Below are 25517 nucleotides of genomic sequence, written 5' to 3'. Positions count from 1 at the left end.
AAGAGCTTGGTAGGATAAAAAGGGGCCATTCCAGGCCAGCTGGCACCAGTGCCCAGCAGCATTGCAGGGTATTTTTATTTTGTTAGCCTAAGTATAGGCTCTAAATGCTACCATACCACATTCTTTAATTTTTTCTTAAAGGCTTAATATTCTTTTTGAATAGATGTATGTAATTTTAACAAGAGAGCAATTATATTAGACCAAAAATAATTGTATTTTATGAAGAGTTGGGTGTCAAGGGGCATTTTTGTTGCAATAGAGCTAAAACAAATGGGTGGAAAGTGTTTGCACAACGAGTAATTGCAGCTGAAAGGTATAATTGTCGTCTCTTTATCTGACGTGATGAATTTGAAATACCGGTCATTATTAAAAAAAAAAAAAAAATAGACATTCTGTGCAAAAAAGTTCACATGGGATTCTTTTCACCGATAATCTGTTTTTGTGTGCAAAACCTGATCCAGAGAGACTGTTGTTAGTGATAAGAGATACTGCACTGAACTCATATCTGTTTCCTACATTAGCATGGTGTAGTCTTTAGCTAAAGCAAGGTAGTTTATGCTTAACTAGTAATCTGGGTAATAAATGTAGGTATTTTTTCCCCCAAAAGTATCTCTGAAGAGCCTTCGCTTTGTATGAATTCATCTGTTGTTTGAAATTATTTCAGTACTTGTTTTAGATGCAGATCTAGAGGACCTTAGTGGAATCCTCATTAAATTCTCTAAACCTCACGAGATATAAATAAGGCAAATTCAAACTCTGTGAGCCCTGTCTTAAAGAGGGTTTCTGTTGTATGTAAGTTGAGACTCATGCAATGGCTTCTTCCATCTTCCTCACTGCCATTTTTAAGGTCAGAGTGAGATAAAATTAGGGATTTCCAGACTATGTCTGAGCAACCACGATATTTAATCATTCCCAAGTAGCAATACACAAGTATAGGAATGTAACAGGTTAGAATTTAATTTCCTTTGACATGATCATGATATAGGCATTATGCTAATAGACCTCATTGATCTGGTGGAATTTTTCCCCTAATGTGCGAGTCACCAAAGATTTTCTGGATTTAGTTGTATTTGAGAAGGAGGCAAGGAGATAAGTGCAACCTTACTTTAGCTTACAGACTTTTTGCGTTCCGTAAAGAATCAGAGTCAACATACAGTGTCTTCATGTAAAGTAGACTGAACTATATGATCAAATGTTATAGATTGTGTGATTTGATAATCCCTTCATCCTTAAAATCAATTCACGCAGAGTCCCAGTCAGGTATGCACTAGCACATGCAACTTGACAAACTACGAAATACAGATTTCAGATTTGACATTGGTTTTGCAAGCATATTGAAACAGAGCCTTGTGTTTGAATAGAAAATATTCTTGTTAAATCATATAACCAGAAAGAACATCTTAGAAATATAAGTACGTACTGCAAACGACAGCACAGAAAACTTTGATTCTATTTCATTTGCTGCCAGTGCATTTGTGTAGTCATTGTTTTCATGTTTACGATGGGGGAATGGGCTTCATTTCAAGTAGATCAGAGAAACCACTTGATTCCTTGTGCACTCACAGCCTTAGATTTTTGCCCACTYCTGCGAAATATAAACCTAGGTGATTTTTCTCAATTAATAAGGAGGATACATGCTGAAGGGACTTTATTACCTCAGGTTGATGCTTTGCATTTCCCCAAGGATAAGATAAAAGAATTCTGCTTGCTTGTGCTTTGAATGGAATGTTAGACATCAAGAATATGAGACAGGAAGGAGGAAAGATGAATGATGAGATGTGATTAGGTGCGCATGTATTATAGAGGAGGCAGTTAGGGTCTTGTGTAGGTTTTACAAGGATCCAAGACCTGCAGAAATGTTTCCACAACTTACAACACCCTGCTTATGCATTATAGCAATGCCCGCTACCATTACATGGAGAAGCATCTGTCTCTGTTCATGTTTTTTAAAAAAATACTGTAAATGGTTTATGTTCATTCATAAAAAAATGAACTCTAGACTGAAAGTTATCATGTAGTGTGTCATTCCTGGAAATGTATTTTACCCAAGACCGTGATCATTTTAGCCATTTAAACTTACATTATGTGCAAACAAAGGAAGAAAGCCTCTCACATGGCTATTCTCTACTCAAATTGCCATATATAGCACTTCTTGCATTCATACGTAAGCAGTATCTTTCTTAAGCATTGTCCACAGTTACTGTAAGATGCAACTTTTGAGTGCGGTGAAAGAAAAAGGGGGAAAAGGTACTTATTGTGTGCAGTGACTTCTGCCAGCATGCATTTCAAGAAGGTCTTTTACTAGGAAGATGCTATTTGCATATGTGCTATTTGTACTGAGTGAATTATATGTTGTTATTTCCAGAACAGCTGTTATAGCCTATCTTATCAATAGCATACATTTTTGTGTAAAAAACAGTGGATTTTACATTTTATTTAAAAATAAGCTTTTAAAAATATTTTTACAGTATAGATTTTAATGTCTCTGCAAATCAGATAAGGCTACAAAAACATTGCCAAGTAATATTGGGATATGGTTTTGGCAGCAGTTTTTTGTGGAAGAAAAAAAATAATTAATATACTGAGCACAGAGAAACTTTTTATAAAACAGATCTTCTTGATGTTTATTTCAGGCCCAGCAATAATATTTTAGCTGACTAAGTCCCTGTGAGATACTTTAATATAATGCTACAACAGTATTTAGACAGTTTGCCAAATAAAAGAAGACTAAAACCACTGAGTTATTAAAAAGGTGCTCTTGCAATTTTTGCATTACATTTACTGCCATCAGTATCGATTAACTGATACTAGTTATCCACTAGTTAACTAGTGGAAACTGTCTAGACACTTAATTCACTTTCTATGGGGTGGAATACCCAAGAGACACTCACTTGTTTAGGTCCTTACACTTGGCAACAGAGTATTACTTCCATTATGCTTTTGGATGCTTATATTCTATGATTGTCCCATATAACTTACTCTAAATAAACAATTAAGCTATATTAACCCATCTTTAATTTTTCCATATCTAATGTATTCTTTAGTGCTAGGGCAATACTGTTTCCTAATGCTTATTTTTCAGTAGTGTCTTTTAAACAGCTTTTAATGATTAAAACAGTAAGCTTGATCCTGCTCCCTTCAAGGCAGTAAAAATACTTCTACTAATGTTCATGGTGCAGGACTGAGTTACAGCAGGTAAAAAAAAAAAATGTTCATTTAGTTTCAATTTTCCTCTTCTCATTTTTATCCTGTTACCACTAATAATGTTACTTCAGGAGTGTTGTCTGTTAGACAGAACAATTTAACTCCCATTCCTTTTTTTCAGATTCAATCCTCCAAGCAATTACATAAAGGTTGTTAAAGCGGTTATCAAACATAATGCATATTAGGCCAGTAGAAATAAACCAGGTGTGACTTAACAGTCTTTAATGCTCCTTTTGTGTAAGCACTCCAAAAAATCCCTGGCAATTTTTCATGTCATGTACTGTCTCTGCAAGAAGGATGACAGCTCTCAGAGAGCTCATCTTGGGAAACAACTCCAAAAATAAAGTCTACAAACAGTTCAATTTATGACTCCAGATCATCACATTGACTCTTCCATTTGTTAACTTTGTATATTTATTGTATAATATTCACCTAGGATTCCTCATATCATTTCAAGACTGAAAGCATTTCTCTTTAGAAATCATGGTAAGACTTTGCCAGTATCTTAAAATATTTGGTGTCAAGACATCCTGACTTCACCAGTGGGAGCTTCCGACACTTAATCATTCTTTTTATTTCGTCTATGTTCACTCCAAGTCAATGCACTAATGCATTGCAAGGTTTACTGATTCATTGCCCCGTTATTTTTTGTGTGTCCAAAGTCCTACACGTGTTTCTTGTACTAACTAGCAAAGCTGTTCACTAGCTCTGTCTTTCCAGACATAAATTGCTTTCATTTGAAAGCTTTCATATAGGCAGCACAGAAGTGTGAACAGTTGTTTTTCTTCATGCTGTGCAGAAGTGATTGTTACAGTGCTCATAGTGCAAACACTTAGGCATGTGCATAATTCTGCTGTTCTGAGTCACCCCGTTGACATCTGTAAGATGACTTAAGATATTAGAGTTCAGCATGCCTGGAAGCATTTGCTGGACAGGAGCTTATAGTTCCCATAGTCATTGTTTATCCATGTTGCATATATTTGGTTGTTATTTTTCACAAAGTTTCATAGCTGAGTTAGAAAATAAGACTGGGTAGGAGGTCACAATATCCATCCCTCTTCCTTAAGACAAGATAATTGAAAATTACGTCATTTCTAGGAGAGGGTTGTCTAAAATATTCTTTAAAATATCCAGTGCTAAAAATTCCATGAGTCCTTGTAAAAATCTAAGTACAATGCTTAATTAACCAGCTTGATAATATACATGCCATTCTATTAAGAATGATGCCATTCTATTAAGCATTTTTCTTGCTGTTTTTTGCACATCCTCCAATGTGTTACCAAGCTTCTAAACAATGACATGCTCACAACTGTATATGGAGGTCTCTCCAGTTTCAACCAAAAGCAATAGTTAGTTTCTCTGTTAGTGTTGTAGCATTTCCATTTCCCAGAGCTGTATTACGATCTCCCTAACTTTATGTAGGGAGCAGACATAAATCAGAGCAARCTTCAGGTATGCACTCAAAATATAATAAAAAATAMAAAATTTCAGACAGTCTGTATCCATTCCTTCTGTAGTTTTCTGACAGCTTATAGCTAAATTGGTGCCTCCGTTTTCCAGTGCCATCTCTTCTCATGAGGGTTTCCAAGCATCCTCAGTATCTTGTATCTGTTCTCCTGCAAGATAGACCAAAGCATGGCCATCTCCAACTATGCCCTCCTGCTGTATTATTCATTGCTCTCTTATTGTCTGTATCATTATATGTTTATTCAAATTAAAAATACTTCTTACCTTTTGCAAGTATTTGTAATTACAGTTGGTAGAGATGACTGTAATACTAACTTTTCTTCCTCTTTTAGACTGCCATAGTCTGCTTTATTTTATTCAGTGCTTTTTGATTTTCTGCTTATTTTCTTCCCCCCCTCAAACTGCCCATTCAGTAACATTCATAATTTCCCTGATAACATGGAATTTGTGATTCTAATAGAATTATATTTTTTTTGCCCCTGTAAAGGTGAGTGTTAGCAGTTGAGTTTATTTTTATCAGTATCTCACTGAGAGAATGATTAACAAATTGAAGGAAATGAGCAACATAATTTTCTCTCAGGTCATAATACTCTGACAAAGAAGCCACAGATGTGAGATGGAGGGAATTTCTTGTCCTGCTTCTCTAATACTTTTTGATAAAGGAAGATCTTAGTATAATACTTTCATACCAGGTCCAGCATGCAGGGCTGATTTTGAGAGTAAGGCAATTTTTACTGTTATGTTTTTCTGACATGTATTAGGAGACTCATGGGACTTTAGTCATTGCTAAGTGTTTGTACAATAAATACTTGGTTTAATATATAAATACATGAGATGAGAGTTTTGAGTGATTTCCTCCTGCATTTTAGTGAATGCRCTAACAGCGTGGCAGTAATACACCTGCCTAGGTAGATCTCTATAGGATTCTCATTCATTTTCTGTCTTTATGTCATCTAGTCACAGACACACTATAAATGCCTTGACCATGACAGATAGAGACTGCCTAAAACATGATAGAGGTCTTTGCTAATGCATACTATGCAATGAATGAGGTAGGAGCCAAAGGGTAGCAAGGATTGTATCCTCCTCYTTGCTAACAGCACCTGCCTGCCAGTCTTACCTGAGCTGTTGTAACTTGCTGTTGAGTATACACAACACATCTCTTCCTCAGTGGCTGCAACTATATCACTTTTCCCAATCTAAGAGTGGGCTTCTGACCAGAAAGTATGTTCTAGATGGCCTGTGCTTCGTTCCTGGAGTGCTGGGCGAAAGATGACTGCCCCAGTTTCTGGGTACTGTTTTGTGCAAAATGTGCAGTAATAGAGCTATGGTCATTACAGACACTGAAGCCTTCAGTGTCTTGTTCRGTGGAGTTTCTAGCAAGGTGTCATGAAATTGGGCTTAGCTGCATCTTTCTGTTAAGCCATTGGTGTTAGAATCACAGCATAATTTAGGTAGGGAGGGACTTCTGAGGRCCACACAGTCCAACCCGCTGCTAAAAATAGGGCCAACTTCAACATTAGATCAGACTGTTCAGGGCCTTGTTCAGCTGAATTTTGAAGAACTCCAAGGATGGAGACTGTATAAGCACTCTGCTTCAAGCCTGTCATTGTGAAGATTTTTTTCCGCACATTCAGTTAGTTTTCCTTATTGCATTCTGTGACTACTGCCTCTTTTCCTCTAGCGGTACATTTCTGAGCAGAGTCTGGCTTAATCATTTCCATTATCTCCCTTTTTAGGTAGCTGAAGACAGTTATTATGGCACCCCTCAACCTTCTGTTCCCCAGTCGCTCAGCCTCTCTTTGTACGTCATATGCTCCAGACCTCTAATTATCATGATGGCCCTTCTCTGTATCCTCTCCAGCATCAGTGTGGTACTGAGGTGCCCAGACCTCGTCACAGTGCTCCACAGAGGGCCRCACAGAGGGGAAGGATCATTTCCTTGAGCTATGAACTATACTCTTGCTAATGTAGCTCTGTACCTGGTTAGCCTTCACCATCCCAAAGACAGATTATTGACTCATATTCAGCTTGTCCTCCACCGGCACTTGTTCTCCAACCAGTTCCACCAGCAAAGCTAGAAAGTCTTGAACAGTCCATTAAGAGACTCTGTTTTTCTCCATTCAATACTGCTGWTTGCAGACACAGAAAAACTGGAGCAAGGAGGAGGAGAACTTGCAGATATTCCCCTTGCAGTGCCCTGTTCTCTGGAGTTTATTTCTTTATTTCTTTGCTTTGCTCAACAGCCCGTCTGTSTGGTCTCTGAGGCCTGCAAAGCCTGGAGCTCCCCCCAGATTCTGAAGGAGGGAAGAAGTTTCTAGGGTCAGAGTGAGTAGAGAGKGGGACAACTGCAAGATAAAGCATATGAATTAAAGGAAATGTCCTTTTCTGTCCTGTTCTTCTTGGGCTGAGGGACTATGTGCTTGCTAATTTTCAGTTAGTTGACCTGTGTATCTAATACATGCAAAAGAGGTCTAATGTAGTACTGTGGGTGACAATAATCAATTTAAAAAAAACAAATGTGAGAGTGAAGGTCTTAAATCCTATGATTTTATTGCATATAAGCTTCCTGTTGAAACATATAGTAGGGAAAAAAAGCCCACACATGTATTTCTCACCTTATAAATGTAAGGTGTGCTAAAAGGTATTAAAGTACTAAAGCCAAATCAATTTTCTCTAATTTGTGAAATTAGAGATGCAATCTTGTGACAGACAAAACACTGCAAATATTTTTGAGCAATGCATGCACGTTTTTCTAAGCAGAACAAATACAGTTGTTTACAGAGCAGTGATTGCCGTGATGTACTTACAGTACACTTCCAGGATCAGTAACAGCAGGTTGGTAGTGTGTTAGCTGGGCTTGACCTTTCTGAATAGTAAGGTTTTACGTTCTGTCATCTGTACTCTTAAACGAGGATTTGCTTCTCCATTCCCCAGTGGCAAGCCCCTAGCCCCACAAACATGGGGTGGCCAGGGAGCAACACGATGTTACCATGCCTGAATTTGCAGACCAAAACTTCTAGGTCAGTCAGAGTGACTTGAGTGGAATAATTGTATGTGTTGCTCCTTCCTTTTTAACTACTGGAATTCCCCTTGGAAATCTAGTTCATGTGGTTTGCAATGCCTGGTGGTAGTGAAGTATGACTCYGAGGATAAACACACAGTGTGCATTGCGCCCTTCACCAGGTGGATGTAACCGAAGGAATCACGATTCTCTGGTTAAAGGGTCCAATCTGGATTTTACAACAGTTTTAATTTTGCCACTAATTGTTTTTTTGTTTTTTTTTTTTAAACAAGTTGACATTGCTTTTTCCCCTTAGGTCTCAAGTCACAAGAAAAAATACTTGGAAATGTAGATCAAACTAATTATTGAAGTTTTTTTTTACTGAAGTTAATAAACATGCTCAGAATTTCTGGTAATATTTTACGTTTGCCTTATTTTTTACTGATAGGTTGGCTAAGCATCTCTGCAGTAATGTTTTTGAAGGCTTGACAGCATTATAGAACTGGTGGTGGTTCAAACTTAAATGTGCAAACCTAGCAGTTTAAAGTTACAGTCCTGAATACATATTTAGTTATTCAGTTACAAATTGACACAGTTAGCTGCCATTGAATACAGTAGAATTAGAAAGYGATGTGGAAAGACAGTTTACCCTTGGCTACACTTGAAGTTAAACTGAGTTCAGTACCAGCTGTAACTGCTTTATCAGCAGTAGGTAAATCTGCTGCAGTAGACAAAGCTTCCGAGTTTCTGGGTTTTACTCAGTAGGAAGCAAATTCATGAACTTTTTCCATGTTTTAGTATTAGAACTATATATATWTTTTTTCTTCTGTTTCCCAGATGTTTTTTGGAAGGCAGGAAAGATTTAGCAGTCTTAGCAAAAAAACAATAATCATTTTGGAAATATTTCACAATCTGCTTTCTGTGTCGCTGTTTCATGCTGTAAAGAAATAAATTAAGTARTCTTTTGGGGCCCAGCATATCCACTGTCCAGCTGTTGCAGATTTTRTGATAAGCCACAGTTTGTGTTTTTGGATGGAGAGGGACATACCAAGTTCCCAGATGGGCTCTGCAGGGTGAAGGCCCTCAGGAAGGGGGAGGGGGCAGGATCCCTTTGCTGCTCTCCCACTTCTGTCGGAGAAGAGCAGCAGAAGGTAACAGTGCATCTCCAGCCCTCTCTGTTATCTTCTGAGTAGATTAGTAGGACTTCATGCTGTGGTGTTCCCAGGACTGCAGCAAGGTGAAGTGGTCCGTGGGGGCCCCATCAGCCGCCAGCACCAAGGGGAAGGTGCAGAGAGGGCTCTCCCACACTCTGCTCCTGGGCTCAGCCCTGCTGTAACGTGGGCAGGATGTGATGCTGAGTGTGGACATAGCTTGGGATGTCATTGCCCTTCCTTCCCCTTGTTTAGTTTTTGTCTAGTCTACGCTCACCTCCAGTCAAACTTCTTTACTGCTTTATTTCTTGCCTTTATCGTGTGTTCTGCATCAATGATGAACTTCTCTTCTTTAACACTTTGATTGCAGAGTTCCTCGTGCTGCCTCATTTTCCAGTGTGCTCCTGGCTGTGGCATTATAGATCTCTGTGGACTGAGCCTTTGGTGGAGGTCTTGCCTTGCTTGACCTACTAGCTCTCACATATTACCTAAACTGCCAGTGTATCCTCATCTAATACCATCTTTCTTCACAGTGGCTTCCCCTGAGGTTCTGCTGTTTGTTTTTCTTTGAAGTCCTACATTGAATAGTACTGTGCCCCAGAAAGTATGAGAATTTCCTGTACCTTTAAATAAGTATACTTATCTGAAATTAAAATAAAGCTAGAGATTTATTCTAAATCAGCTTCTTGATTGCCATTACAAAGATCATCAGAGACATCTGTCTTTTGAGGGGGGAGCCTAACTAATTAGATTGTCTATATCAGAGTATGTTGACTTATCCAACAGTGAACATTTGAAAGCAAATGGAAGTATTAAAAAAGTAGCTTGAAAAGCCACAGCTATTAGGACTTATGCCTTGTGGAGACTTGATTGATGTTAATAATTAAAATAATTTGTCAGTTTTGATAATTAGGGTCTTTAATCCCAAATCCTATACTCTTTTGAAATAGCAGTGATCAGGATCCTTTCCACATGACATGCTTCGGGTATTCAGCCCCCATAAGTAATAAATTATTAGGATAGCTTTCTAATTTTGTATTAGGAAGTGCAGTTTTGAAAAAAAGAAAACATTTTCAAGTTTCTTACAAAAAGGAAATAATTTATATACATTGTCTGGGAAGATTTTTGGTCTGTTTGCATTCCAGATGTACTTCCCTCAGAGTGTACCTGGAGGTAAATTAAGAAGATGATATACAAATATTTCTGCTCTTGGCCTTGCCATTGCCACTGCCATGGCATGAGAGGTGTGGGTCTGTTCACTGGGGAGTCCAGGCCGCCACAGGTTATTTTAAGCAACAGCAGTTACGTATGGCAGTGGCAATTTCCTATCAGCAATTGGACCTATGAGAAAAATACTCCAGTCTTGAAAAGGAGTATTTAGCCAGGGGGAAAGCAATGTAATCCATTTGCTATACCTTCTGCGTTAACATCCCCATCTATACATAGTCAATTAAGGATATCTGGCATGGTGCATTTTTTCCATTTTTATATTTTATTCAGAAAGGAAAGTAAATCAATGACAAGCCAGTTAAACATTGCGATAGAGCCAGGAGCGATAGGGAATTCCCACGCTGGGGTTCCCTGCTGGCGTTTGATTCCTCAGGCCTGTTGCTTCAGGTCATGAAGACACGGACACCTCCCTTCCCCGTGCATCCAGCAGCGAGGCGTGTGATGCTGACTGCAGCAAACGGGGAGCGCTGACGCTTCCCGGTGATCTCTCGGAGCTGTAGGATAAGGAAACATTAATGTACGTAGCGGAAATAACCCTTCTGTTTTGCCTAGACAGGACCGCCTCATCCAGAGCAACAGGAGCAGTACATATGAAGCGGTGTGTGTGTAAATAATCTCTGATTCTGAACCACGCAGGAATGCTTTTTTTTGTTTCTAACACAGTATTTAGCACTGAGAATTTCTTTTAGCAGTTGCAGTTTTTAAAATTTGTTTTTATTGTAAACATGAAGCAAATTTGGTCTTCAAATAGCATTTTAAACTGTAAAATTAAAAGTTTAATTTAGAAAATGCTCACGTTAAATATGGCAAATATTAATAAATTGTTTAGTTCTTAATTTGACGAAATTGATAAAAGAGTACAAAGTAATAATTTTTGATTAACTAAAATCTGTATTTTTGATGAAGAGAATTAAAATATAACTGAAATTTTTTGCTTTACCATACAAAACATCTCATTCCTTACCATTAACTTTTTTATATCTAGGCTATATATCTAAATTTATATTGAACTAAAATAGGTAATGATGTAAATAACAAAAAGATTAATGTTTATTGACTGTAAAGGCATTACAGCCACTAAAACTGTGAGATTCTGGAAATGCTGCAGAATCACACTTCAAAAACCACTAATACTCTCAGATCATTTTATTTTTATAGATGAGTAAGAAGTGCTTTCTTACCATTTTCCAACATCTTCACTCATGGCATATAAAAATTTAACACTTCTTCCACTGTTTCTCCCTCTGCCTAGGTTTAAGTTGTTCAGGCAGGAAGTTGTCTGCCTGAAATACTGTCTTCTTCGTGATACACAGTAATATTTCCATAGGATCTGCCAATTATGAGATATTATACTATAATTTCTCCAAACAGCTGGGTCTGCTTCTTTATGAATAGAAACCATCAGGCAGTGGATCCAAATCTTAGTTCAGTTTTCAGCCTTCCAAATCGCATTAACAAAATTGTCATGTCCCTGGATGAACCCTTCTCCATCACTTTTAATTAATTCTGATTATATGTTACCCACTCCAAGGTGTTTATTGACTTTTTTAACGTCCTAGTATCAACTTTCAGCTCCTATAGCCATAGGAAGAGGTTGTTCATAATCATTTGGACTTCTAAAGCAGGCATTCATGGCTCCTTCTGTTCCAGCACTGTATTGATTTCATTCATGTAGCTCAATTCTTGGCAACGAGCACCCTTCGTTTTAAGTGAGGTGGTACCTCTTCTCTCAGGGAAAACCTCAGATAGGATGTTAGTGATTTGCCTGGCCTTCCTAGCAACATTTATCAGGAAATAATTCAGCATGTCAGAAGACTGTTGTTCATGCCTGATTCCTGTAATAACCCAATCGCTGCATCTCTTTCCCACCTCATATAAATATATTCCTCACGTAGTTTCACCAGTCTTCCTTGATTGCTGCATTGATCAGACACATGAATATCTTTCCTCCAAGCCAAGATTTTTTGCTTAGGATCTATTTCTGCAGGAGTTAATTCGTGGTTGCTGTAATGCAGTAAAAGGCGCTCGTCCTTTTTTGATCTGTGATGCTTATTATTATCAGAAGTCAGCAGCCTGTAGCTTTTGTTGCCCTGAGTGCTACTGAGTTTTGTGAAGTTTTGGAGCTTATTACCATGAGAGCCTCTGTAGGTTTCTCACTTCATAGCTAAACCATCTGTTAGGTACTGCTGCATTGTGCCCTGATGTCCATGTCTAGCTCCTGGAAGGAGAAACACCCTCGTGCACCATTCGGCCTCCGCACCGGTTATGACAAAGTCRGTTGGACTGCAAGTCTGCAAATGCAGCAGCGCGCAGCCAAAAGTCTGAATAATCCTCAGCCACAGGCAGTGTGAGTCAGTGTCCCCCACTGTTTGTTTTGAGGCACTTGCATTTCCCAAGCCCCTGTCAGCTTCCAGGACAACCAAGGCATATGGTTCAGACGCTGTACGCAATTGCAGTGCCTTACTGGAAAGCAGATACGGCCTGTGCCTCGCGGCTGGCGTAGACTTTCTCCATCACTTCAGCCCGGCAGCCACTGGCCACAGAAAATTTATGTTGTGGAGGGGGCTTCTCCTGKGGGGGTTTACAGGTTTACACTGGTTTACAGGTAACTGTGTCTGCCCCTATCATTTTACAAATCAACTGTTTTTTTGTAGGATAGTAACAAGCAAGTGTTTCAGAGGCATAGGTTCTGTGGTACTTGATTAATAAGATACGCAGGTGCTCTTCATACAGCTTTCTTTGTAATTCTTGGACGCTGGGAATTGCAGCCAGTGTTAGCAGTGCAACCAGATGTTTACTGTAAATATTCTGGGTTTAGAATTTCAGTACTGGCATAGGTAAACACCTGTGATAGTCTACATGAGGAATTAGGGTTTATACAGGAGCCAAGCTTCTTAAACAATTTCAGATTTTATTTCTTTGGTTTCATTTTTTCAGATGTTTCAATAATTCCTTTACGTATCTCATAATTATTACTACTCTACTTCTGGAGCAAATTGAAAACAAAATAGCCAGCCAATAAAATGGTAATGCTTAAACATTTTTCTTTTGTTCAGTGCCTGCTAAGAATAACATAATATTTTCAGTGTTATTCCTATGCTGCTTGTTTAACCAAAAAAGCTGCTGTTATTATTTAGAAGCAGGTTGTTGCCTCCCTGTTCCAGCCAACCGTGTTTTATAAGCCTGAGCTCTGCTATTACAGTCCATGCTGTGTGCCATRGGGCAGAAATCATCAACTCTCCTTCACTTTCTTTCTGGTATTTCCAGACGGTGGGTTGGGATCTACTGGTTAAATGAGGCCTGGGATGGAGCAGGCTGTGGGAGGAGGAACTGCAATAGCACATTGAAAGAAACTCTTACTCTTTCCTAGGCCATCATTATATACAGGCTCATACGTAGAAGTAGAGGTTCTTAGAGACAGTCATCTCAGACAGAAACTGATACTGCTGAAGTGAAACAAAGGTGTTTAATTATACTTCTGGCTCCTTGAACCTTCTTCCTCCCTRTGGGAACCATAGCTAACCGTAGTTTGGTAGGTATCATTTTATTCTACTGTCCAGCATGCCCAGTTCACTTTGTAAAGCTTTGTTCACAAACACAGTTATTACATTCTGCCAAGATGCTCTCATGTGGAGAGCTAGAACTTCATTTTTCACTGCCAGCCATTCAGAGAAGACATTTTTACACTCTACAGCATCAAGAAATGTGTACTCCATCAAGTTTTTCATCTACTAAATCCAGTCTTTAAAACATGCAGTCCTGTCTCTCTTTCGGGGTCCCCAGTGAGACACTGCTAAGCAATGGGGTGGTGCCAGTACTGGGATCCCATCTCCTCTTACCCACGGCTCCCGCTTTAGAGAGGGCATCTGAAGAGTTAAGGATTGCATCTCCATTTCTGGGAGCCTTCCTGCACAGGAGGGAGCAACGTTAGGTGTGTGCATGTGAGCCAACATCAGGCGAGAGAGGTGAGCAATGAAAAATAGAGGAAGAGCCAGCATAACTTACGCACAGCTGTGTCTTTTCATCTCACTGACTCCAAAGAGCATACTAAAGTTGAGCCTAGACAGTGCCACATAAGGGAAACTATCCTGCTGAAAATTCACGCCAAACAACACAAAATTACTTAGATAGAAGTTATCTATAGAAGAATGATAAATCTTCTAGGATCCCAAGTGTAACACAAAGCCATAAATCTTTCTCCCAAATTCGCCTATTGCAATAGACAAAAGTCTTTATTACACTGATTTAGCCAAAACAAAAAACTTGTATTCTTTACACTGAATTTACACTTGAGCATTGAATTAATAAGGCATTAATTAACATGGAGATACTTGGTTATATTTTCTATATTGTTCTGGCAGGAATCCTGTGTTATCAGTATGTTTTGTAGCAGAGGATTCCAATAATAATTCCAATTCTGTATTATTTTCAAACATTGAATCATTATTCTGTGTATTCATTGCAATGGCCACTGTAAAGCAGATTACAAAAATAAACATGCACTATTTGRCAGAAAAAAAAGGTAATCGTATAGAGTATCATCTAATACAGATTTGCTTTAGATCATCTGACYATGGTTCATGAAAGACTGTCAAGTTTATGAACACAACTAGGACTATGTTCTGGCAAGTGCTTTAAGACTTACGGTGGAAAGTTGTCTAAGCTTAAATCCTTGTTGAGATACTGTGGGTGTTGTGGCTAGTATGGTCCTTTAATACATGAACAGGACAATGCTGAGAAGGAGTAATAGAGATGTGCCTTTGTGGATGACAAGAGTGAGATTATTATTGGCATACTGGGTAAAATCCTGGCTCCGTAGAAGTCAAATCAWGTTCTGTCACTGTCTCCAGCAGAACTGGGATTTTGCTAACTGCATTTGATACCTCTGCCCATTTTTTAAAAAGAATAGTGAAAGGACTAGAAATTATGGAGAATACTGTGTCAGAGAGACTGAAGAGGCCCAGTCCATGCAAGCTATCAAAGGCAAGGTATGTACTATACCTTCTAGTAGCAAAAGCTGAGCATCTTTTAGTAGTAATAAAAGRCTAGTATCAATAGCCAGAAAATGGGGCTATTCAAATTCAAACTAGATATGAAGTACAACTTTTGACAGAGAGCAGTTATTCACTGGAGTAACTGAAAAAAGGGATGCAATGAGTTCTTCAAGTCTGAGGCATCCTTAAGTAAAGACTGAATGTCATCCAGAAAAGACAAGACTGTGAATATTTGCAGGAGATCTCTGACCTGTGTTGAGGAGAGCAGCCTAAACCCAGTGTTCGTCCCAGCAGACTTTCAGGACCTAAATGYGAGATGGTTGGTCTGATGGGTGTGTTGGTTCCCCTCCTAGGTGGTGTTAGTTAGGCAAACTACCTTTCTGAGATGCCTGTCCCTCTTCGCTGACTCTGGAGGAAGCATAGGCACAATGCTAAAGTTGGTTGAGATTGATCTGTGCCTAGACAGCATTTAAATCTTCCCTTCTCTTAAAAGCACAGTAACTAGATTCATTCGAAGCACATGCCTCTGGATGGCATTTCCTGCTTTAATCTAGATAAACAACATACTGAGGTTGTGTGATTGCCTGCATTTGTCAGGGACAGATCCTGATCCTCATGTTGATCAGTTTGTACCAAAAGCATTACATGAAATTATTTGATCTGTTGTCTGAAACATAGCAGCATGGCCTGTGTCACACACTGTGTATGAAAATGCCTTGTGTGAATTTCCATGAGTTCTTTTTTCCAAATCTGTATTCGTTTGTGGTGAGTGAGTGCTAGTAATCATATTGGGGGCAGTGTAAACAGGATGAACCAAATATGAGTGGACAGAGAGGTGGACTGAGAAATGGCTGAAAGGCAGAGCTCAGAGGGTCGTCATCCGTGGCGTGGAGTAGAATTGGAGGCCTGTGGCTAGYGGCGTCCCCCAGGGCTCAGTACTAGGTCCCATCCTGTTCAATTTTTTCATCAATGACCTGGATGAGGGGACAGAGTGCCTCCTCAGCAGGTTTGCTGATGATCCCAAGCTGGGAGGAGTGGATGATCCACCTGAGGGCTGTGCTGCCATTCAGAGAGACCTGGACAGGCTGGAGAGCTGGGCGGAGAGGAACCTCATGAGGTTCAACAAGGGCAAGTACAAAGTCCTGCACCTAGGGAGAAATAACTGTAGGCACCAGTACAAGCTGGGGGCTGGCCTGCTGGAGAGCGGCTCTGCAGAGAAGGACCTGGGAGTGCTGGTGGATGACAGATTGACCATGAGTCAGCAATGTGCTGTCCTGGCCAGGAAGGCTGATGGTCTCCTGGGGTGCATTGGGAAGAGTGTTGCCAGCAGGTTGAGGGAGGTGATCCTGCCCCTCTACTCAGCCCTGGTGAGGTCTCATCTCGAGTACTGTGTCCAGTTCTGGGCTCCCCAGTACAGGAGAGACATGGAGCTACTGGAGAGAGACCAGCGTAGGGCTACAAAGATGATAGAGGGCTGGAGCACCTGCCCTGTGAGGAAAGGCTGCGAGAGCTGGGCCTCTTCAGCCTGGGGAAGAGAAGACTGAGGGGGGATCTGATCAATGTGTACAAGTACCCGAAGGGAGGATGTCAAGGGGATGGGGACAAACTCTTTTCAGTTGTCCCATGTGACAGGACAAGAGGCAATGGGCAGAAATTGAAGCACAGGAAGTTCTGCCTGACCGTGAGGGGGAATTTCTTCCCTGTGAGAGTGATGGAGCACTGGACCAGGTTGCCCAGAGAGGTTGTGGAGTCTCCTTCTCTGGAGATCTTCAAGRCCCGCCTGGATGCAACCCTGTCTAACAAGCTGTAGGTGACCCTGCTGAGCAGGGAGGTTGGACTAGATGATCTCCAGAGGTCCCTTCCAGCCTTACTGATTCTATGATTCTATGACCTCTTAGTGCTGTGTTCATATTTTTAAAAACCTTAATTAACTCTGTTCTAAACCCCTGTGAGAGATTAGTAGAAAAAAATAGATGACAAATTAATGTTTTGCTTTAATTGTACATCTGAAATGCATGCAGCTTGATACGGTGTTTCAGGCTTAATGATGTCCATCATCATCATCATTTACCAATTTACTTACTTATCYTGCCATAGCACCCAGGGGCCAGGCTATCTCTGAGCAGGCAAGGCAGGGAGGAAGCAGCTGGTGGGATGAGGGAGCCACCAGCTCTGAACTGCAGGTTGGGAGAGATGTGGTGTTACTCTGGGCCCACCTGCAGCGAAGGTCTACTTTGACATGTAGCACATCTGCATTTCCAGAGCAGCTCCATGGTCACAGCTGCTCTTTTGGAAATATCTCCATTCTTTTCTTTGAAACAAATTGAATTAYTTGTATTTAAAAATCAGCCATCAGAAAGCAAGAGGATTTCCTGGTAAAAGAAAAATTAAAAAAATACCATCTTTGCTAGTTGCAGTTGGAGAAAATGCATCTCCATCACAGAGAAAATGCATTCCCACTAACAGCCATGTGCCTCTCCCCATGCTGGCTTGTAAAAAGCTCGTCTGTTAACTGAGAGAAGGGTACATATGAAATCTGGCTGCAAAAAATGTGGTTTTAATGATCTCAGTAGAAAATTTGGTGATAATATTTTGTTTGTGCTCTTAAGAAGCGATCTGTGTTACTTGTGGATAGAAAATGATACAAGGAAGATTGTCATGGCTGTTTTCACTTTCAGATTTTTTTTTTCACTCTGAGGAAATACTGTTGTTGTAGATTGTAGCTTAAAGACAGAAGCTAATAAAAATGAATATACATTAAAGAAAGAAATGTTTGGGTTGTGATCCTGAGCCAGTTGGAGCTCTGGGGTGGATTTGTTGCCGCCTTTAACACAAGCACATCAATACCAAAAGGGCTGTGAATTGCTAAAGCTAAGTCTTGCTCTTTTTATTTTAAGCATAACCAGTGACACGGATCTGCTGAAGCAGAGACAATCAGTTTGAGACYGGCTAAAATAAAAAGGTTTAGAGGACCACTCACTGCCCCAACCCTCTCTCTGTGACCTGCACCATGGACCCTTTTCCCAGTCTCACTTCCCATCCAGCGACGTCCTCTGCCTGGTGGCCAGGAAGAGCAGCACAGTCCTGCCCCACCTTCCCCACTCTGCACTCCAGAAATTCATTTTTTCACAGCAAAGACACCACATCCCTGTCCCTCCAGACGGCCCCCCTCATCCCAAAGGCAGGACAGAGCGAATGAACAGCCTCCTCTCTTGGTGCCTGGCTACTGGAAAAAACACAGGGGAAAAAACACACTCCATGAAAGTGAATAAACAAATGGTGTACCATCTGGATACTTCATCATATTACAAAAGTAATAATAGAAGATGGATATTTGCACCTATGGATAATCACTGCGGGTCGTGTACTAGACTGATTATTGACTCCTTTTAATCACCACAGTGTTTTAYAGTGTGTGTCTGGGTACACGGCTGATGATGGCAGTCGTAAGCTACTAAACCTTCATCCTGAGTGTTGTGAAGGGAACAATAAAAGGATATTTCATCTCTCTTTTCCTAATCTTTATGAGTGGCTCACACATCAAAAGGAAGATTTTGCTAGATATCCCCTTCCTCACTTTCTTCATTATTGCCATCTCAAATGTGTATGTTAAAGTTTTCAGGCACTAGGTGACAGATTTTCCAAGAGAGATGGATTTTCCTGTCTTTTTTTTCAGTTCCAGGAGACTTTCCTTGCTACACTTACTTTTAAAGCCTTCACTAGTGGTATCACAGAGCGACTGAGGAAGAAACACAAGACGTGCAGCTCCCTTTGGAGCCAATCGGAGCGCTTCTCTAACTGACCAAAAATGTTAACAAACAGAAAGATGTGCTCTGCCCAGTGAAGACGTTTAGATCAGCCTTCACATTGAATATGTAAATTCCAGTATGTTCATTTGGGGGGACAAAAAAGATCAACGAGAAACAAACAAACACAAAATCCAAAATGCATATGTTTAATTTCATAGGTATTCAGTTATTTTTTCTCTTGGAGTAAGGACAGAACACAGTAGTTTAAGAGTATTTCTTTACAGCACTTTGAGGATGAGATCTGTAATAATGCAGTTCTGCGGCGCTGAAACAAAATTCTAACACTGTGTTCTGTTTCATGAATTAATTTAATTAGTTATTGTTTGTTGTAGAGATGGAACTAAGCCAAGAGCCCTGAATCCAAACTCAACCAAAATATGCGTACGTGCAGTGTAAAGAAACTGAATCTGCGCTTGGCCRCAGATGTTCTGAGCAGGGCCGAGCTGGACGCAAGGCCGGGAGGGCTGCGAGGACCTGCTCACAGCAGGTGCTAGAAATGTGAACCCAGATGTGCTCCCAGATGCCAAAGACAGAGCACACAGTGGACTTAATTTGCACTTCTAATTAGGGTCCCTTTGAGCCCCTAATTAGACACCCAGGCTGCTAGGAATACTGCAGGTGCTTTGGATTTCTAGTGTGTATATTATGTTATTATGATGGGTAGCAAACTACTCAGGGAATATCTGAGGGAGTGGATTTAAGCATAATATGGACAAGAATCTCCCTACAGCTTGTTGGAGGTGGCAGAGGACAACCGCCCCTCGTTAGCCCCATGCAAAGTCAGGGGAGAAGGACGCCCACAGCCACAGCTGGCAGGGAGCCAAAAGGAGCTGCAGGATATTAGAACTGCACTATRATCCCCTATATTTGAATATACACACATGCAGCTGGCTCTTAGCAAAACACAGTTGTTCTTTGCAGGCCTTCAGCCATAGTCTTTACTTTCTTGGCGTCTACGAATTTGGCTAAGAAATGCCGAAGGGGAGGTGATGTCAGTACAAGCTCAGGAATGATTTGTACAAGGCAAGGAGCGAAACCTGTAAACATCCCCTAATGAAGCTGGAGTTCTGTTATTAATGGCTTGTCTATACTGTGTTGCTTTAAATGCATCGGTAGTGACTCTTGGTGTAATAAAGACATTATTATATCAATATAAAAGTGCTCAGACCCTTGATGTCGGTTCCATCCTGACCTAGCTATTTGTGGCTATTTCAAGTTGTAAATCTCTGTAGTTTAAAAACGGTAGCAATCACTCTTCTAAGTGGGACAGATAGAATTCATACCTTTAATAGTTAGAGATTTGTGCTACACAAGGAATCTGGATGTGAGCAAAGCTATGTCTGAAACAGTATCTAAAAAGCATTTTAAAGCTTTCAAACCTGGGGACGTACCAGAGAGTGCTGCTGATTTTGTTTTAGTTAGCATAATTCATGGCATCAGTGTAATGTTGTCTGTTCCTTTTCTTGTAGGTTGACTGGAGTAGCTGGCTCTCATTCAGAGGAAACCTGACAGATCTATTTTGCTTTCGTTGAACCTCTCTACTGCATGTCATAAAGATTTCCTGGGTCCAGAAGCTGCACAGAAAACGACTGAGCAGCACAAAAATGTGACTCTTACAAGAGACTCCAAGCTTTTGACAAGGAGTTTTCTACTGATTAGTTTGTAATTTAACCGTGTAACTGAAGCATGAATAATAGTTAACCAGATAGTGGACAGAAAGCCTTCTCATTAATTAAGACTGCCAAAAAAATAGTCACCTGAAGGTTCAAAATGAGTGCTCCATTAATTCCAAACAAGTCATGTTACGCTCAACTTCAAGACAACCACAGTGAAATAAAAAATGATAATGAAAACCTAGTAAACATGGGGGATACCAATGCCAACCAAATTGTGACAAAAGTTAGGACCAGTGAAGGTGATGCCAAAAAATGTAGTTTGACAGATGAGAGTGGTAATATACATCCTGGGGGATCAGAAAAAGTTTCTCATCTGAGTACAGAGCAGAATAAACTTCTGGCCTTTAAAGAGTCTCAGAACTGTGACACCAGTGTACAGGAAAGTACGTTGTCCCCTACCTCAAATAGGGAAATGGGGAAGGATGGTAGGACCAATGAACCTAGGGATATATCGAGGCATATCAGGATCAGCCGAGGACAAAGTCTGTCCAATCTGAAGAGCAGCACAAATGATGCCAACCTGGGGGTTATTTCAAAAGGTGATACTGACTTCACCCAGAGTTTTTCTAAGGGTAAAATGGCCAGGACTGTGGAGATGGAGAGAATAAAAAGGCTTTCTTTGGGAAGACCAAGTAAGTTTTCTGCTCAGACTGAACCATTTGCAAAAGAATGCGTTGGCCGTGTGTCGTGTAAACGTTTGCTTTCTGCCTCATTGGATTCCATCGACAGGTCACATCATTTGATTGGAAATACAGAGAAATCACAAAAAACATCCACAGATCATTTTCTCGGGATGGTGTTTCATCCACTTGACAATACCTCAGAGGAAAGTATTGTGTTTTACTCTAAACCATCTACCTCAGGGAACAAGAAAATATCTAAACCAGAAATCCAAATGGATGTGCAAAATGTACCAAATGTTAAAACTGAAAGCACACTGCAAACTTCTCATGCTGATCTACATTCAGCTATTAAGCCCAATGAGATTGCTAGTAAATCAGAAGCACAATTAGGTCAGGGTGATAAAAGTAAAAAACTGGAGCTTAAGACTGTACCATCTCTACAATCTAAAAATATATGTCAGCAAAAGATTGAGAGAATTATGCTGGTAGAATTTCTGGGATGTCAAAAAGACGAGAGTACAGTAATGCAAGAAAAGAAAAGTTCTGGATCTGATGCGTCAAAATTTCAAGCTTCTTGTTTTCCAGACACCTGTAAGAAAGTGGAGGATCCATTGTCAAGCCAGGTGGTCACCCACCCCGATGACAAATTTCTAAGTGATAACAACACCACGCTTGGAGCAGGAGGAGGAAGCAGCGAGAGTGACAGCAGGGCAACTACTAGTGACGAATATTTCGTTGATAAAGAAGTGGAATCAGTATTCCCACTCACTTGTGACAGCAAATCCAGTGGCAAAGATATACTTAGAAAAAGTGAAAATATACACGAAGTTGACACAGGTTGCACTGAAACAGTTGGTGAGCAAGTATCTCTTATACATAACATTGATCTACCTGACAGCAAACCTTTGAAAATTAAAGAGAATAAACAGATGCCAGTCAAAGGAAGCAGTGAAAATGCTGCTGTGCCAGCTTGTGATCTCTCAGATCAGCCCAGAGTGCTGAGTACAGAAACAGTGTCAAATGAACAGCGTAGCAACGAGGACAGTGATGTGGAAATCTCAAGCTTTTCAATTCAGAGTAAAAAGACAGGTATTGCAAAGAAACACGTTTCATATGAAGCACCAGAGAGCTATAAGACTGCAGCGAAGCCTGATGCCTTTTTATGTGTCCCAACTCCCTTGCGCCCAGTGGCAACTCTGAATGTTAGTAATCATCAGCCCGCGCTATCAAACAGTAATCTGAAGGACCTTTATGCACTTCATGTTGACAAACTGTCACCCTCCACAGTCCTACCTCCCATCRACAGCACGCAGTTGTTAAGCTTATCCCCTAAAGTGCCTATCAAGACTGTTTGCAGCACTGCAATCCCCAAACCTATACTGGTCCACTCCAAGGGCTCCCTCGCAGATAAGGCAGATGTGGACAGGGACTGCAGTGAAAAGCTTGAAGAAAGTATTGAGATGAAACCTGCCATACCCAAGCCCAAGCATGTGAGACCTAAAATCATTACTTACATTAGAAGAAATCCTCGTTCAATAGACCAGCTTGACCCTTCGTTTGCCTCTGCGGGGCTGTCGTACAGCACCCCGGCATGTGGCATGCCCATCTCTAACGAAGAGAAGGCATCTAATGGAGGTGATGTGAAGCCCCCCAGCATTCTGTATGACAAATTTAAACCTGACCTTCAGAAGCCAAGGATCTTCAGTTCTGGACTTGTAGTGTCAGGAATTAGGCCCCCTGGCCATCACTTTGGTCCGATGAGTGAAAAATTTCTGCAGGAGGTAAGGATGTATCTTTGACAACCTCTTTTTATGCTAGGTGATGTTCATTTGCTTACTTGTTGCTGCCAGAAGTTAGTTCCAAACCCTAAAATGATAAAAAATCCTAAATCCAGGAAAAATCATTAGAAAAGAACTTACTTAACCATTTCTGACACTGACCTTGTTGTGAAGTCCGATCCATAATTTGGCTGGAAGTTGTCATTGTATTCCTGTAGTGTTTCCCAAGAAAACAATCACCTGCTAGTACTATAAATAGGAATGTTTGAAAAGCAAAAGACATGCAGTTTGAGTATATCCATGAATGGAACTGTTTTTTCTTGAAGGAAGAGCTTTGGGAAATGAACATAATTTTCCCACAGAGATTTTTCCTCCTTAATGGGAAACTTGGCACATATTTGCAGACAGAGCACTAGAGGGCTCAATTAATTCCCTCTGTTTAACTCTACGGAAAACTAGGGACTTTCAAAGCTCATGTTAGGTAATATGTATCATACAGGAAAATATTTTCTTTCCATTCATTATAAAATGATTTGTTATTTTGACCAGAATCGTCAATGAGATTTCCTTTCCCCAGAAAATATTCCCAAGCACCCAAAAGGTGAAGGAATTCCTTTTGGCCAATTATGGGTCCTCATAGCTAGTTGTGTGTGCTCCACGTTGATAATTTGGGTAGGAGTCTTGATTCTCAGCACATCCCTGCTGRCAGATGAGAACAGTGGAGAAAGCTTGACATTGCTTGGTAGGTGGAGAAAACACAGAGAAGAGGGAGTTATGGTTGGATCTGTGATATGTCATTGGATGTGCCATTTGGGACACATGATAGTTCAGCAACCAAGCCTTTTATATAAATACACACAGAAATATATTTAATTTTAATGACTAAAAGGATATAGGCAAAGGTTTTTTTGTTTGTTTCTTTTTTCTGTGTTTCTCATAGTGTGTTATTGAGAATCTTTTGATGTCCATCTCATTCCATATACAATTTTTGTACAGGGAACAGCATTAGAGTGACACATAAGGTGACAGTGTCAACAATCAACAACCAGCAAATATCCCAATCAAGATATCTCATGTGAGTGTAGCTTGGCCCTTTTGTCATGCATATTAAGAGGCACTCTAGTAATTATGGAAATGATCATGGATTATACTTTTCTGTAGAACACCATCCCATCCCAAATGCAGAAAGGACAGTTCTCGTTGCCCTACCTCCTCGGACTTCAATTTCCAGTTCCATCCCGTATATTTTGCGTGTAGAGGAAAAATTATGCCATTGTGGGTTTGTCTATGGCAGCCTGCAATAGATGGCAACTGAAATTAAAGCCAAAATTAAATCCAAAAATAACCCAAACTGTGCAGCTGCTTCGTAGAATCATAGAATCAGTAAGGTTGGAAGGGACCTCTGGMGATCATCTAGTCCAACACCCCTGCTCAAGCAGGGTCACCTACAGCATGTTAGACAGGGTTGCATCCAGGCGGGCCTTGAAGATCTCCAGAGAAGGAGACTCCACAACCTCTCTGGGCAACCTGTGCCAGTGCTCCGTCACTCTCACAGGGAAGAAATTCCCCCTCACGGTCAGGCAGAACTTCCTGTACTTCAATTTCTGCCCATTGCCTCTTGTCCTGTCACATGGGACAACTGAAAAGAGTTTGTCCCTGTCCCCTTGACACCCTCCCTTCAGGTACTTGCACACACTGATAAGATCCCCCCTCAGTCTTCTCTTCCCCAGGCTGAACAGGCCCAGCTCTCACAGCCGTGAAAAACAAGCTGAAAAAAATGTCTTTGCCCAGGTCAGAGTGTTGCTGTCCACACACTTCATCACAGTGCTGGTTCTCCAATTTAGTGTGGCCACTTTCAGTAAGTGCCAGCAGGAATTTGTGGCTACTTTGTCTCTATGTTTCGGCTTACCTCTGTGGGAAGTAACAAAGCAAATTGCAAGTCTGGAAGGCTGTAATCTTACTAGTGAGCTACACTGTGTGAAGGCAGTTTCCAAGGCTCACACAAAGTCRTTCATATTGTTGGACTCTGAATATGCTTCCCAGCTCTATGTTCATCTGTACCAGCAAAAGCTCCCCCAGGCAATACTTGGCGTGGCTCAGGAGGCAACAGGGGCYAGAGGCTGTTTTCAGGGGGCAGTGTGGATGAGACCCAGCTGTTCTGGAGGGCAAGAGACTTTACTCACATGGAYATGATCTCTGCATTGCCAAAGAGCAGGCTTCAGCCCATTTTATTAACTGCTATGGATGCTGCCAAGAGCCCTGGTTGGAACTGGGGCTCCATAAGGAGGTCTGCTGATCCTCAGCTCTCCTGCCTGCTTTTCCCAGGACTGCACTTGTCCCATCCAAACTCCACCTGTATGGAGGCCTGTTGAAAGATGTAGGGGAAGTGGTTTATATATAGGCAAAACAGCATATTTTTCCCCTAATTTAATTATCTGAAATGACTGAACCAATTTTGCTGACTCTTTTCCCAAATAATTGCCTGAAGCAGGCACTTGACAAGAATAATTCTGCTTGAGGCACTAAGGTTTGACAGTGTTATGAACAAAGTAACATGAAGGCAAGTGGTGAACAACTTTAC

General features: G+C 40.7%; 1 protein-coding gene across 2 annotated transcripts in view; it reads left to right on the top strand.

Annotated features, from left to right (window-relative positions):
* The window catches only part of MTUS2 (microtubule associated scaffold protein 2), a 323283-nt gene that overhangs the window by 100984 nt on the left and 196782 nt on the right, over nt 1-25517 (top strand). For both annotated transcript variants that reach the window (XR_014897855.1, XM_085321758.1), the window contains exon 3: nt 20329-22939. Coding sequence is in view for 1 of the 2 variants with exons in the window: in XM_085321758.1 (XP_085177884.1) it covers nt 20630-22939 (2310 nt within the window). In the remaining variant the exon portion in view is untranslated. The remainder of the gene's footprint in view (nt 1-20328; nt 22940-25517) is intronic.

Source organism: Rhea americana, unplaced genomic scaffold, assembly GCF_003343005.1.
Source record: "Rhea americana isolate MKP2758 unplaced genomic scaffold, rheAme1 scaffold_71, whole genome shotgun sequence".
Taxonomy (NCBI): domain Eukaryota; kingdom Metazoa; phylum Chordata; class Aves; order Rheiformes; family Rheidae; genus Rhea; species Rhea americana.
Note: the sequence above shows the minus strand (reverse complement) of the source record. Positions and strands in the feature narration are given on the sequence as shown.